This window comes from Perna viridis, chromosome 8 (assembly GCF_037379345.1).
Source record: "Perna viridis isolate PV_CMFRI_1.1 ecotype Kerala chromosome 8, ASM3737934v1, whole genome shotgun sequence".
NCBI lineage: Eukaryota > Metazoa > Mollusca > Bivalvia > Mytilida > Mytilidae > Perna > Perna viridis.
The window spans coordinates 5255225-5268452 of record NC_142452.1 but is presented as its reverse complement, the minus strand read 5'-3'; the positions used below and the strand labels follow the sequence as shown (position 1 = coordinate 5268452).

The following is a 13228-nucleotide window of genomic DNA, read 5'->3' as shown; positions in this document are numbered from 1 at the left end:
AGGAAATACTAAATATCGTTATTGCTCGTGATAATTCATTCCTACAAAGAAAGTTAGTAATAGAATGATCTTAATTTCTAACACATTCACCATTACATGTCCGGACAATTATGTATTCATTACCCCCATTTCTGTCAATATTCGTCAACATATCAATTCATTACTTCTAGAGCAAGATATAAGTCAAAGTTAACGCCAATTGTTTTATGAAGAAAACCACAAAAAACCTAATGCACAGATATGAAATCTTTTCACAGAATTCATTCAGATCAAACGTAGTATAGATTTTTTATAACTACAGTTGATTTCTGCTGAATTGTGTAAATGTAAGATAATTATGCTTACATTTAAAAGTTTGATTTTCTCATCACATAAAAATGTCGGATAATGTAAAGAAAAGGAAATACTAAATATAGCTGCGGCTCATGATAATTTATTCCTACATAGAAAATTAGTAATAGAATGATCTTAATTTCTTTCTCATTCACCATTACATGCCCGGGCAATCATGTATTCATCGACCTCATATCTCTCAACATACGTCAACAAATCAATGCATAACTTCTAGTACAAGATATACTTTAAAGCTTACGCCTATTGATTTATTATGAAAATCACAACATCTAATGCACAGCTATGGGATCTTTTAAGAGAAGTCACTCGGATCAAACAAATATTTTTTTATCACTACATGTAATGTCATCTCCAAGAATCATGACCTCGAACGCATCAATATTAAGATACAAACCCAACATTTTATTGATCAAAAACATATTGTCGTTAACGGTTTCAGCCATTCTAAACATCTGAAAATTTTATGAGAACGCAATGTTTCTGTGCATTAAAGCATTAAGTTATCTAAAATAATATGTGCATTGCAGTTAATCTGTGCTGAATTGTGTATATGTATTATGCTTACATTTAAAAGCTGTTCAGATATATTGTAAAAAAATATGTTTCACCCGAAAGAGCGTATTTTGAGGAGAGGATTCTCCTAACTCATGAAAATGATACAATATATTTTTTTTATAATTTCATGAAAACGCAATGTTTTTGTGCAATCAAGCATTAGATATCGTCTTTAAATTTATTGCAGTTGAGTTTAACGAATGTGTAATAATAGAATACTGACGGTTTTAAACTCGCAGTTTACTGGGAAGATTATTCCATAAAGTGGCAGCTGCCTTGTCGAACCTACGATCACCGTACGATTTCGTTTTCACTCTTGACGTTTCACGTGTCACAGAGTTCTGGGAGCGTAGTGATCTTGATGGGCAATATAGAGTCAGAAGCTTTTGGAGATATGCTGGAGCTATACCATGCAGTGCTATAAAGCATAAAAGCATAAGATAAGTTCGTATTTTCATTGAAATTCAACAGATAACCAGTGTAGGTCAGTTAAACCAAGTGCTATATGGTCATATTTCCTGCGCCGTGACATCAATCTGGTGGTAGCATTTTGAACTCTTTAAAGCTTGTCGTATTGTGCATGTAATAATTATGGGTTAATAATTGTTACCTTTTTACTGTATGCCATTCTTAGCTAGATATTAAACATAAACTCATGTTGCTAATGCAATGCTAAACCTTATATCAGAATTAATATACTTTACATATCAGTAAATTTTGGAACACAACGGCATGATATAAACATCCTGCATTTTTTTTTTCAGGATTAGGGCGAAATAAATCTTCACATTGTGCTCTTTTAGTCAAAACATCTGTTTGTTTGTTGGGGTTTAACGTCCGAGCAGCAATATTTCAGCTATATTCAGACAATGAACATGAAATGGATCATAAAATGAACATGAAATGAAAAAAGGATGGGTCACAAGGATAATAGGGTTGATTGCCACTGGAAAAAGAGGGGATGGGTAAGGTCGGGCAATTTAGTCTCCTGTGGCGGAGCGCAAAGGTTCCTACTCCTTTCGAATACCACAACAGGGTTCTTTAACGTGCGAGGAACGTGGCATCTTTCCCAACACGGTGCACCACTATGGTTTGCGGTCAGGTTTTCCGTATTATAGCCTGACAACCCCAGCATGTAACACGCCAGGGGTATCCCATTCCATCACCTGGGGCACACATCCCAGTTGCTCTGTGGGCAGAGCGCCTAGCCCCCGGCTAGGTTTCTGAGCACTATTTAGTCGCCTTATACGACAAGCTTAGCGCTGCTGCAGGCCTATGTTTTTAACACCCGGACCTGCACGGGGCTTTAGTCAAAACATAGTTTCGCAGGGGTTTGTATCTGTTACAATACGATTTTATTGATCTATTTTATTACTGGTATTTTTAACACAGTAATTTTATGTTTCGGAGTTTTATTTTATTTAAATGGAAATATTTGTTTTTATTGTTTTTAATTCTTCTTATTTCATTGAAATGATCAAAATATCTATTTTCTAGATATTTTTACTTTTGCTATAATTTTTAGATTCAGTAATACATTCTTATCTTGGTTGAGCTTTAACAGATTGCTAGTCATCCATGAGCTGATGTCCTCAACATAAGCTTCAAGTCGTGTAGATATTTCGAACCAGTTGTTAATTGGTTCAATTACTAAATATATCTGCGAATCATTAGCGTAACAATGATAAAGTATGTCATGTCGTCTGAAAATTTCTATTTTTATACTATTTAAATAATGTTTTAATACTTAATTATCCTTTAATTACATAGTTTGTAATTTTTTTTTTTTTTTTTTTTTTTTTTTTATTTTGTTCGTCTTTTCTTTTGTGGTTTTACACATTTCTATATCTAAGATACATAATTACTGTTCTGAAAAAATATTTCTCCTTTCATTTTCTTTTGTATAATTTTAGGTGTTGATTACTACATACTTTGTATTGTGTATCATTTATATGCTGTAAAGCGCTTAGAATAAATGCAGTTTAGATTGGCGCTATACAAATATTGTAAATAATAATATTTTAAAAAATCAGAACAAACAAAAATGATTCTTTCATATTAATGTTGTCATCACTAAGCCAATAGCTTAGACGAATGATTTATTAAGTATGCCTTACAAGAAAACTCGAATAATAAACAAGAAAAGTCTGATACATTGATAATAATGCATTACAAAACATGATCAGGGAATTTATCCTACTTATTTCTCCATTACATTCCTAACGATTATCAATCAACATCATAATTCGTTGACTTGAATTTGATATTTTTCTGGTTCAAAAGGAAGTGTGATCAAGAGAACCAAGATTCCAGCAGAAAACAAAAGAATGTATACCAGGGACAAAAGCAGACATCAGTAACAGACACAAACAACGAAGGACATGCAATAACCAAAATAATACTTAACCCTTAACGAAATGTTTTATTACATATACTGCAACGACTAATGTATGTTTAGCCTTGGTTATAGAATTTTATCAGTCATAAATCGAAAAAACGATCCTATAAAATTGTGTTTGCCATTGTTCAAATTGATATCATACCTGATATATTTGTGGAAAGCGAATACTTTATTGATTATACCTATCTGATCAGTATTACATTTTTTTATTCATCAAATCAAAAAAAGAATTAAAGAAGTTTGGAATGCAATAAGTGCAAGATTTTTATTCCAACAAAAAAAACTTAATTAAATACAAATGCCCATTTACATTTATATTGGGAACGGCAGAAGATTTGAAATTCTTTCAATCAAACTTGTGAAGGATCGTTGTCTGATACGTAGTTATCTAAAGTAGAGGCATATACATCCCCGGGTTGTATCAACCCTAGTATTATGAATCGTTTGTTGTATCTCTTATACGTTACCAGTAATGGTAATGCGACAGTAAACGACGCCCCTGTGATTCATAAATACCTCAATAAATCTGCTTGTAACGACACCGAGTCATCGATCTCAAGTTTTTTTTTCTCCGTGGTTATTTAGTAAAGTGAGAATTTTCCTACTAAACAATGGACTCCTACAAAGCCCGCAATGTAGCAATTGGTTGAATATTTCAGTTTATTTATACACCTGTCATCTCCGGTAGCCTTGATAGAGAATAATATTAATTTTCTAAGATATCTTTATCTTATATGACAGAAGTAGCTAATATTTTGACAAACTTTCTCTTCAATTACTTCTTCACATATCAAAACGCTATGCAGTTTGATGATTAAACTGTTTAATGACATTCCTTTCGTTATTGATTATTTCAACATTTCTTTCTGTATCTATTAGAAGGTGTAACATATCTATGACATAACATCTTGTTGTCAGAAAACAAGGACAAAAAGCAAATTATGTGTAAACAAAACACGTCAATATTTTATAAATTTTGTTTAACTAGGTCAACATAGTACATTATAGTAAATTTTGTTATTAATTTCTATGTCCAAATAAGGACTAAACGTCATTTGTCTGTTAGATATTTCCAACCAATCAAATTGTGTTGTAATCCGATATACGCACCAAAAAGTATATGTTACATTTTGAAACTTTATGTGTTTAATAAAATGTTATTGTTTTTGTGTTTATTTGGAAAAAATCATTACCAAAATGTGATTCTGTATTTTACATCGGTTAACAACTGTCTCTACAATATATATATATAAAATAAGAAAGAAATTAATGAATTTGTAAAGTTCGCTCAACGACGATTATTCACGTATTGACGATATAGGCAGGTATGCAGATGAAAGGGCATTAAATCGAAACGCGTGACTAAATCAGTTTCAGGTTAAGATATGTTATAAATTGGCACACTGGGTACTCACATGCAAAAGGAAAAGGCATAAAAACATGTAAAAGAACTTAAATTACACACTTGAAAATAAGGGCGACACCATATTTTTCGCCTAAATCAAAGTTTCGCCTAAAGTCATATATTTTGAGTAAAATTTTTCTCCCAAAACGGCAAAGGCGCAAATATATATATATATATATATATATATATATATATATAAATATATATATATATATATATATATGGCCGAGTGGTCTAGGGCGCTGGACTTCCTGCAGGCGGTGTTGCCATAGATGTCACAGCGGTATGAGTTCGAGTCCCGCGGAGGGAACGACCAAAAATTTGCATCGCAAATTTGACAGTTCTAACATCGTTGGGAATTTTTCAGACCTTTCTTTACGTTTATATATCTTCCCTGTATCAATTTGATCCGATGGAGCAGTGTAGCGAATACAGTCGTCACATTCTGAGACGTTGTATATATATATATATATTATTTAAGTAATCTTTTTGTCCAGAGATTTTAAAGTCTTTGATACACTTCACTCTAACTGATTAATGTAACTGTTATTATTACACGACATCCAAGTATCGGTTGGAATTTAGTGGCTGTCCAGTACTACGCGTTCGTCTGACTCATTAGAGGTATTCGGCAATTTAATGTTTTCCCAAACTCCATGTAATATATACAAACAACGCTGAATAGCTAGCTTTTCAATACTACCAAACGTCTATCGAATTGTTAACTTCCATACTCACAGCTGTCAAAGAGGATTTTCAGTTTTACCACGCCACTTGTTACTTCTGTAGTGGTATCAACGTGGATCCTGCAAAATACGAAAGTTCTAATGGCAACCCTCAATACTAGATTATTTTCAGAATACAATACAATCAAGACCAATGATTTTTGCAACCATATATACCACTATTCCCCATATTCAGCTAAAAACCCGACTCCAAAACATACATCATTGTTACTCCAGAAAAGACAGTAGTAAAATCAAATGAAGAAACGTATTACTTGATACAGATTCCTAATACTTTGAAAACAACCATGTCAAAGAATAATCAAGGGAACCAAGGTTATAGCGATAATCAAAAGAATCTAATCCAGGGACAAAGACCAGACATCGAAAACAAACATACACCTCAAAAAAACATAATCTTTTAAATAAACCGAAAAATATTTTCAAAAAGCCGGAACTTTTGACCGACAACAAGTTTTCCAGTTTGGTGGACGCGATTTAAAAAAAAAAAACAAAAAAAAAAAAAAACAAAAAACATAAGCATTATAATGTTAATACATTTTGCGCTGTTACTCGCTGTGTTTAAAATTTATTTGACCAAAAAGAAGGAACATCGGAGATCCTTCGAACTTAGTTTCCGCTACATCGATAACACGTTTTTTTGGGGTTTATACATTGCATCAACCCAAAGAACGTGAGCTGAAGTACACTACATACACTATGAAGTCAGTACAAAATATTGGCTTATACTGAGAAATCGATTGAAAAACCTGACTACAAAACAATACAACAAATGCAATGACTTCTAATTTCGTATTGTCGACTGTCCTTTCATCTGTGGCAACATTTCTTCAGCACTTCCGTATTGTGTTTTCATATCACAACTCATACGTTATGCCAGAGTTTGCCGTGAATCCGTAAGTTTTTGTATCGTTCTTAGGCTCTATGTTGCTACTGTTGATTGAAGTCATCACTACAGAAATATTATGGTCGTCATCATGAACTCGTGGATCGTTACGGTGCATCAATCGACACCATGAGAACCGATTTCTTCACTGTGTCATAGTTTTCCTTTCTTCTTTCGTGTACCCCGGACTTGATATTTAATGAGTAATTCATCAGTTATTTCTACAAAAGCAGTAGAATATTACGCTACCGGTGCACCTGCTCCCTACCCTCAGTTTTTGGTGAATTCCTAGTTGTTTTTGTTTCTTCGTTAGTGTTTGATGTACTTTATTATGTGTGGTTTCCCTCTCTCCATGGTCTTTATACTTGGATTATATTATTTTTTTATTCTCTTTCAGTGTTATCTTTAAACAGGATTTCCTACAAATTAATTTCAAAAATGTTCATATACTTACTTGTAATATATAACAAAATAGCATCTACATAAAGCTCCTTTACAGAGTGACTACATAAAAACTTTTTTGAGGTCAAAATGTCACCCACATCGACAAATTTCAATATGATTATTGTTTAGCAATGGGATTACTTATCTCGGCTATATTCAATGTTTAAAGACATCGTCTTTTTGTTTCATCATAGATAAATGACAAAATGAGATATCAGCTGAAAATGCAAGAAAATGGATACTATGATTCCGATTCCACTAATCCATTTAATGCAATTTCAATTCATTGGAACACTATGATGATGACTGTAAGTAAATAACTGCCTTTAAAATCATGTAGACATATGTACATGTATTAGTATGTGAGTAATAATTAATGTTATTTCTGTTTGTAAAAATGCTGGTGCATTAATTATTATGATTTTATTGTAAAACCAGGTGAAACATAACCATCATTGATGAAATGAAAAATCATTTTATGCCAATTTTACAAAAGCCATTTTTCTCCATAGTGCAAAAATTAAAATCGTTATTAAATTGAAATTAAAAAAAAATTGGAGTAGTAATTAAATACGCATCATTTTTTTTTCTATTTTTAAGAATTCAAAATAAAGTAATAAAACCGTATCTGCATATGTTTATTTTCTGTACAACACAGGTAATTGCTCATCAAAATGCAAATTTAAATAAGACTTAAACAATGAAGCAACATAAATTGAAGGAATGCGCGTGAATTATTATTTTTTTTTTTATAAACAAGTACTTTGTAGAGCCTTTTTTCTAGTCAGTACTTCTGATTTGTTGCGGTCAATGAAAGGACAATGCCTTTGACTATTGTCTTTTCAAAGTTTTATATGTTGTAGCTGGAGTGTTGTAGAGTTGATAACTCGAATGATTATTCATCATCTAATTCCTATGGTTATTATTACTGTTGTATAAACGCTCATGAAAGCAAACTTGATCCATGGAGAGCTTATACTTCAAGAAATAATCTTTACTATTTTGGAGGGTGTGGTGGCCTCAAGACAGATGTAAGTATAACGATAAATATTTTATAGAAATATATAAGTGCTTGTAAAATAATTCATTCATGCGTAATGTTTCTCTCTTTATAAATTTAGAACATTTTCCCTGTTACTCTTGTTTCAAATTTCATAACCAATTATGTTTTCGTGAAATTATTTTAGAAATATCATCCAAAATCGTCATTAAAAATGTAGAATTATCATAGATAAAGTATTTTAAAAATAGTATTCGATTCGTTCCAAGTTGCTCTGAATTCAAGCAAAATTAACTATATTCTTTAATCGATAGCATTGTATTAAGCTAGAGTCGTCGGAAATCGTTCTTAATTTGTCAGCAGAACAATTTTGAAATCTTCCACTTAGAGTTCAAATAAAAACTACTCGAAAGATATTTTAAATAAAAAAAATATGTGTATCATTTTTTATATGGCCGCCACGTTAAAACACACTTATCACCTCTCCTTTTATGATATCATGGTTTTTTAAAGATCCTCTAGTTTTAAATTCTTATTCGACAGAAATTATTTCATTTCAATACAACATGTTTACAGATCGCGCCCCTTTTTCTAGATTCAATACTACTTTAGATATGTATGTAATTTAGATTTTTTTTAATATACCGTTTAAGATTGAAAACTTACAATGGTCTTCGAATTTGGCAGTAAACAGTGAAAAGAATGCCTAGATAATAAGTATGACCTACCGTTAACGACGTGTATGAAAGATATAGTTTCTTATTTTTTAGACCTGTAACCAGGAGATTATATTGAAGACGAGGATGTACATGGGTGTCTTCTGGAAATAACCTTGACAGAGATAGCACTTGGTGTGATTATGGGATACCTGTATACCTGGATACCTGTATGTTTCATTATGAATGAAAGTTAAATATCGTAAAATATCAACTCAAATTATCAAATTGCAACATGATACCAAACGAGCATTGTCTTGATATTAAAATCAAATAGCGCGAGTTGATAATTTGAAACATTTTTCTGTATAATTCCTTTAAAATATTAAGCAGCTTAGCATTTGCATATGTCATGCCGTGCGCATAAACAATCTAGGTTTGTTGTGTTGCAAACACAAACATCACAAACAGGCGTTGTATGTAAAAATAACTAAACTTATGAATTATATACAGTACAATGGAACTAAAACACAATATGTGTCTACTAAAATCTTATTTGAGGGTAACATGAGGTCTTATTTATTTTGAGCCAAGAACAATATTACGCTTGGTTAATGCACGTATGCCTGTAAGATCTAAATATCAACATCTTATATATAATTTACACGATGTAAATAATTTGCCTTTCTTTGCAGGTTGCTAATATCTTAAAACAAGGAATACTCAATTGCGTTCCATCCTAATACTAAGGAAAAAGAAGAAACAAAACGATAAGAACATGTGTTGCTTATCAAAGTATTTACCGCGATGCTTTATCATGGGCTATATCATTTTGCAAGCGACATTATGAAAGGTACTTTTCATATGATAATATTCCTGGCAGATTAATTAACCGAGAAACTGATAATGAGTAAACAGGACCCTATAGCAACTGTTATGTTAAATTGTGCATACTACCTTAGTTATACATTCTGTTCTTTACGTTCTTTTCTATGTAACCTAATTTTCTGGGGTAAAGCGGATGACCATAATGGCCGTTACGGGCATCCCAAAATGGAGGATGAATATTCGGTTGAGAATATTTTCTATAGTATAGTTGTCTGTTCAAGTTATTCAACACAACTAATATGACATATGGCTAGTCCTTGATATCTAAAGCGGGACGCTTACGGGTAAAATGTATGATTAATGAGAAATTACAAGGTAAAAATATCGGCAGGATGACCGTAACGAAGAATGCGGGATGACCGTAACAGAACAAGAGCCTGACGAACGGGATGACCGTAAAGGGCTTATTTGATACGAAATACGAACTATTGACCAAAATATCGTAAAATATATTGATATGGGTAAAATAGTCACTGAATTGATCTATAAGTTTGCAATATATAATGTCGGTCAAAAGGTAGAAAGTCGGCGATTTCAATGTTTTTAGTATATTTCGTAACATGCCTTTTGACGCTATTACATACCACTACACTACCTTGAACCAATAGATTTGTAGCAAGTAAATTTATGGATCTGTTGAATAACCAAAAAACTATTCCCATATCATTTGAACAAATGTTTACCTCTTGTGTCTATTTTCTCATCATAGCAGTTGCTTATTTCCCCTATATGATTATATTCATAACAGTTTAGATCTCACATAAAATTATATTATGAAACTAGAAATTGTACGCACACATATACACACCCTGCCGTATGCCAGCAAACCATATTGCCTACTTTATGCGGCAGCCATACATGTATATTATCACAATGTTTCTATATTACTTAACATGGAGCTACTTTGCAGTTCTGCTGCTACCTTTAGGATGTTTGGTCCAAGTTTTGCAATTTTTTTAGTATTTTGTATAAAACACCGCTTGTAGTAGAAGTCATTTGGGATTAGTTTATTAAGTATATCAATTTTAACATAATTCAGTGAAATTAATTCACCGTTTATCATTATGGTAAAGTACAACTTTCATCACGAAATATTTTTGTTTCTCGTGTTACGGACATCTCTTGCCACACGTTACGGTCATCCTTAGAAAAAGGAGATTCTTCGTTACGGTCATCCCGCCGATATGTTAACCTTATGATTTCTCATTTATCATACCTTTTACACTCCATGAGACGTTTAAGATTCCCGCACATACGATACCTAAACGCACGCTAACGAACGCTCCTATGGTGCGTTTAAACGCACGATAGACGAAACATGTTCAGGCGAAAAACAACGAAAGTTTCTAGAACAACATCAGCTTTCCAGGCTGCCCACCTCTTTGGAATAAATGTCAAAGCTCACATTATTTAGTCACCATAACCCGATTTTCAATTGTTTTCCGTCAACTTGGTTACCATTTTATCCTTCTTCATCTTGAACTTGATGCTTATTCACAATGACCAAGATCAATTTTGAAGGGAGCTTGTCTATGTAGTCGGATTGGCAGTTGTAAGTTTTCTTTTCAATACTTTTTGCCCCTGAGAATTGGGCCCATATTCTTTATTTTCTACGTTTTCTTTATAGTTTATTTGTATGTAGTTCCTTTTTACCTTTTAAATGCCGTTATTGTTGACTTATTCATTATTTTTCCATAGTAAATTTATGTGCTCTACATTCGTATTGTCTATTTTAAACTTATTGCTGAGTAAAATAATTGGTGTTAATTTGTTTTTCATTTATTGTAATAGAAGTGATATCAACATTATAGGTGAAATCATTTCCTGGGTTCGAATGTATTTTAGGAATGACTTATATGAGGAAATAACTTCAATCAAGTGGTACTCTCTTAATAATCTGTGTAGCAGGTTATTTTTAAGTGCGCATCACGCGCATTTAGATTATTTCGAAATAGACCGAACGAAATAAAACATTCATTCCTTATAATTTAATTTTAATATCAAAATTTAAGGAGTAAATCAGCAAAAAAGTTGATGACGTCACAGTCATATCTCAAAGTTTACTCTATGAGCTGATGGAAAAATGTTTTTAATCTAATCAGAAAGCATATTACATCTGAAATTAAATTATCCAAAAATATCCTAAAAAAATCCATTGCAAAAGAAGGCTCTTTTTTATCTTTTATTATATTTTTGTTGTTTAACACCATAGTTTATATAATACAAGAAATTATTTAATAAAATAAATATCTCAATGAAACAAGTTATGTGAATTTGGTACATATATTAGTTACAAAACAGTAAACAATGTTTTGATACTACAGCGATTTCATTCTCTATGGATCAAGATTTTCTGACATACATGTGAACCTGTGTTGAGAACTTTCTATTATGTCTTTCCTATAAATAGACATTTTCGACTATTTCAAGAGTAATCAAAGGAACCAAGGTTAAAGCGATAATCAAAAGAATGTAATCCAGGGACAAAGACCAGACATGGAAAACAGGCATAAACAACAAAGAACATAAAGTAACTAAAATCATACATACAAAGTAACAAAACCAAATGAGCAACTCAGATTCCACTAAAAACTGGGAGCATGGACCAGGTGCACCGGTAGGGTAAGCGTCCTTTGCTTTTCTAGAAACACCCGCCGAGTTGCTCATAAAAAAAGTCAAGTCCTGGGTAGACAAACAAGGAAAGGAAAAATATGACCCGTTGAATAAATCAGTTTTCATGGTGCTGATGAATACATCATAACGATCCACGAGTTAATGATGACGACCATAAAACTTCTGTAGTGATGACTTCAATATTGTAACAACATAACCCTGTTCCAGAAGCCTATTTGTTAGAGTTCTAGCGCGATACAAAACGTCTGCGTAGTTTCAGCAAGCTCTTGCATAACGTATGAGTTGTGATATGAACACTCCATACGCAGGAGCCGAAAGGATATTGCCACAGATGAAAGGAAAGTTGACAATTCTGAATGAAAAGTCATCACGTTTGTCGTAAAGTTTGGTCAATAGTTTTCCTTTACAATCGAGTTCTAAGTATAGGTCAAGATATGAGGCTGACTTCACAATGTCTGTAGTTTCCTTTATCTCAAGTTCTTTTGGGTAGATGCGATGTATCAATCCCCGAAATTAGGATTGTTTAAAGATAATACGTCATCTATATAGCGAAAACTGAGATTGAAGGATCAGCCAAACGATTTTCTTTCTTTCTGATCAGATCAGCTATAAAGTCAGCCTAATAAGAGTGAAGGAATAGGTCAGCAAGTAAAGGAGCACAATTTGTTCCCATTGGAATGCCGACCGTTTGTTGACACTGGACAAATATGTTGTCGATTAAAAATTCCAGCATTTTGTAAACATTTTCCTCGGTATATTTGGAAGATGATTTGGAATTATTTCTTACAAAGTATGAGGAATCTCTACCAAGAACTATATATTTGTATCTACGTGTACCATCTTTTTTTGGAAAAACAACGATGTATAATGTTTTTAAGTCGGGATTTTAACTGAGTATTGGGAATAGAAGTATACAGTGTTGAAAAATCATAGGTTTTAATGCTATTATATTCAGATAATAGTCTTGAACTGATTGTCTCCAAAAGATCTTTCGAATTTCTCAGCATCCATATTGAATTAATACCACTACGGGAGTAACACGTGTTGTAGTTGGACTGCAGACCCTCTTTGACAGTTGTGAGTATAGAAGTTAAAAGTTTTGAAAGAGGTTTGATGGTACATTTTGCAGATCCAGCCATGAAACTTTTTTTGTGTAGATTCTTTTGGAGTTTAGGAATCCAGTACATAGAAGGTAAATCACAATCATCGTTCTTGGTAGAGAGACCAAAAAAGGATAGCACAGATTTATGGTTTTCCAC

At 32.5% G+C, this 13228-nt stretch overlaps 1 protein-coding gene across 1 annotated transcript in view; it reads left to right on the top strand.

Annotated features, from left to right (window-relative positions):
- Positions 1-11538, top strand: part of LOC148609057 (uncharacterized) — a 99506-nt gene extending 87968 nt beyond the window's left edge. The window contains exons 4-7 of the mRNA XM_088596234.1: positions 6986-7099; positions 7655-7822; positions 8562-8677; positions 9143-11538. Coding sequence (XP_088452360.1) covers positions 6998-7099; positions 7655-7822; positions 8562-8621 — 330 coding nt within the window. The 5' untranslated portion in view covers positions 6986-6997 and the 3' untranslated portion in view covers positions 8622-8677; positions 9143-11538. The remainder of the gene's footprint in view (positions 1-6985; positions 7100-7654; positions 7823-8561; positions 8678-9142) is intronic.
- The last annotated feature ends 1690 nt before the right edge of the window (positions 11539-13228 follow it).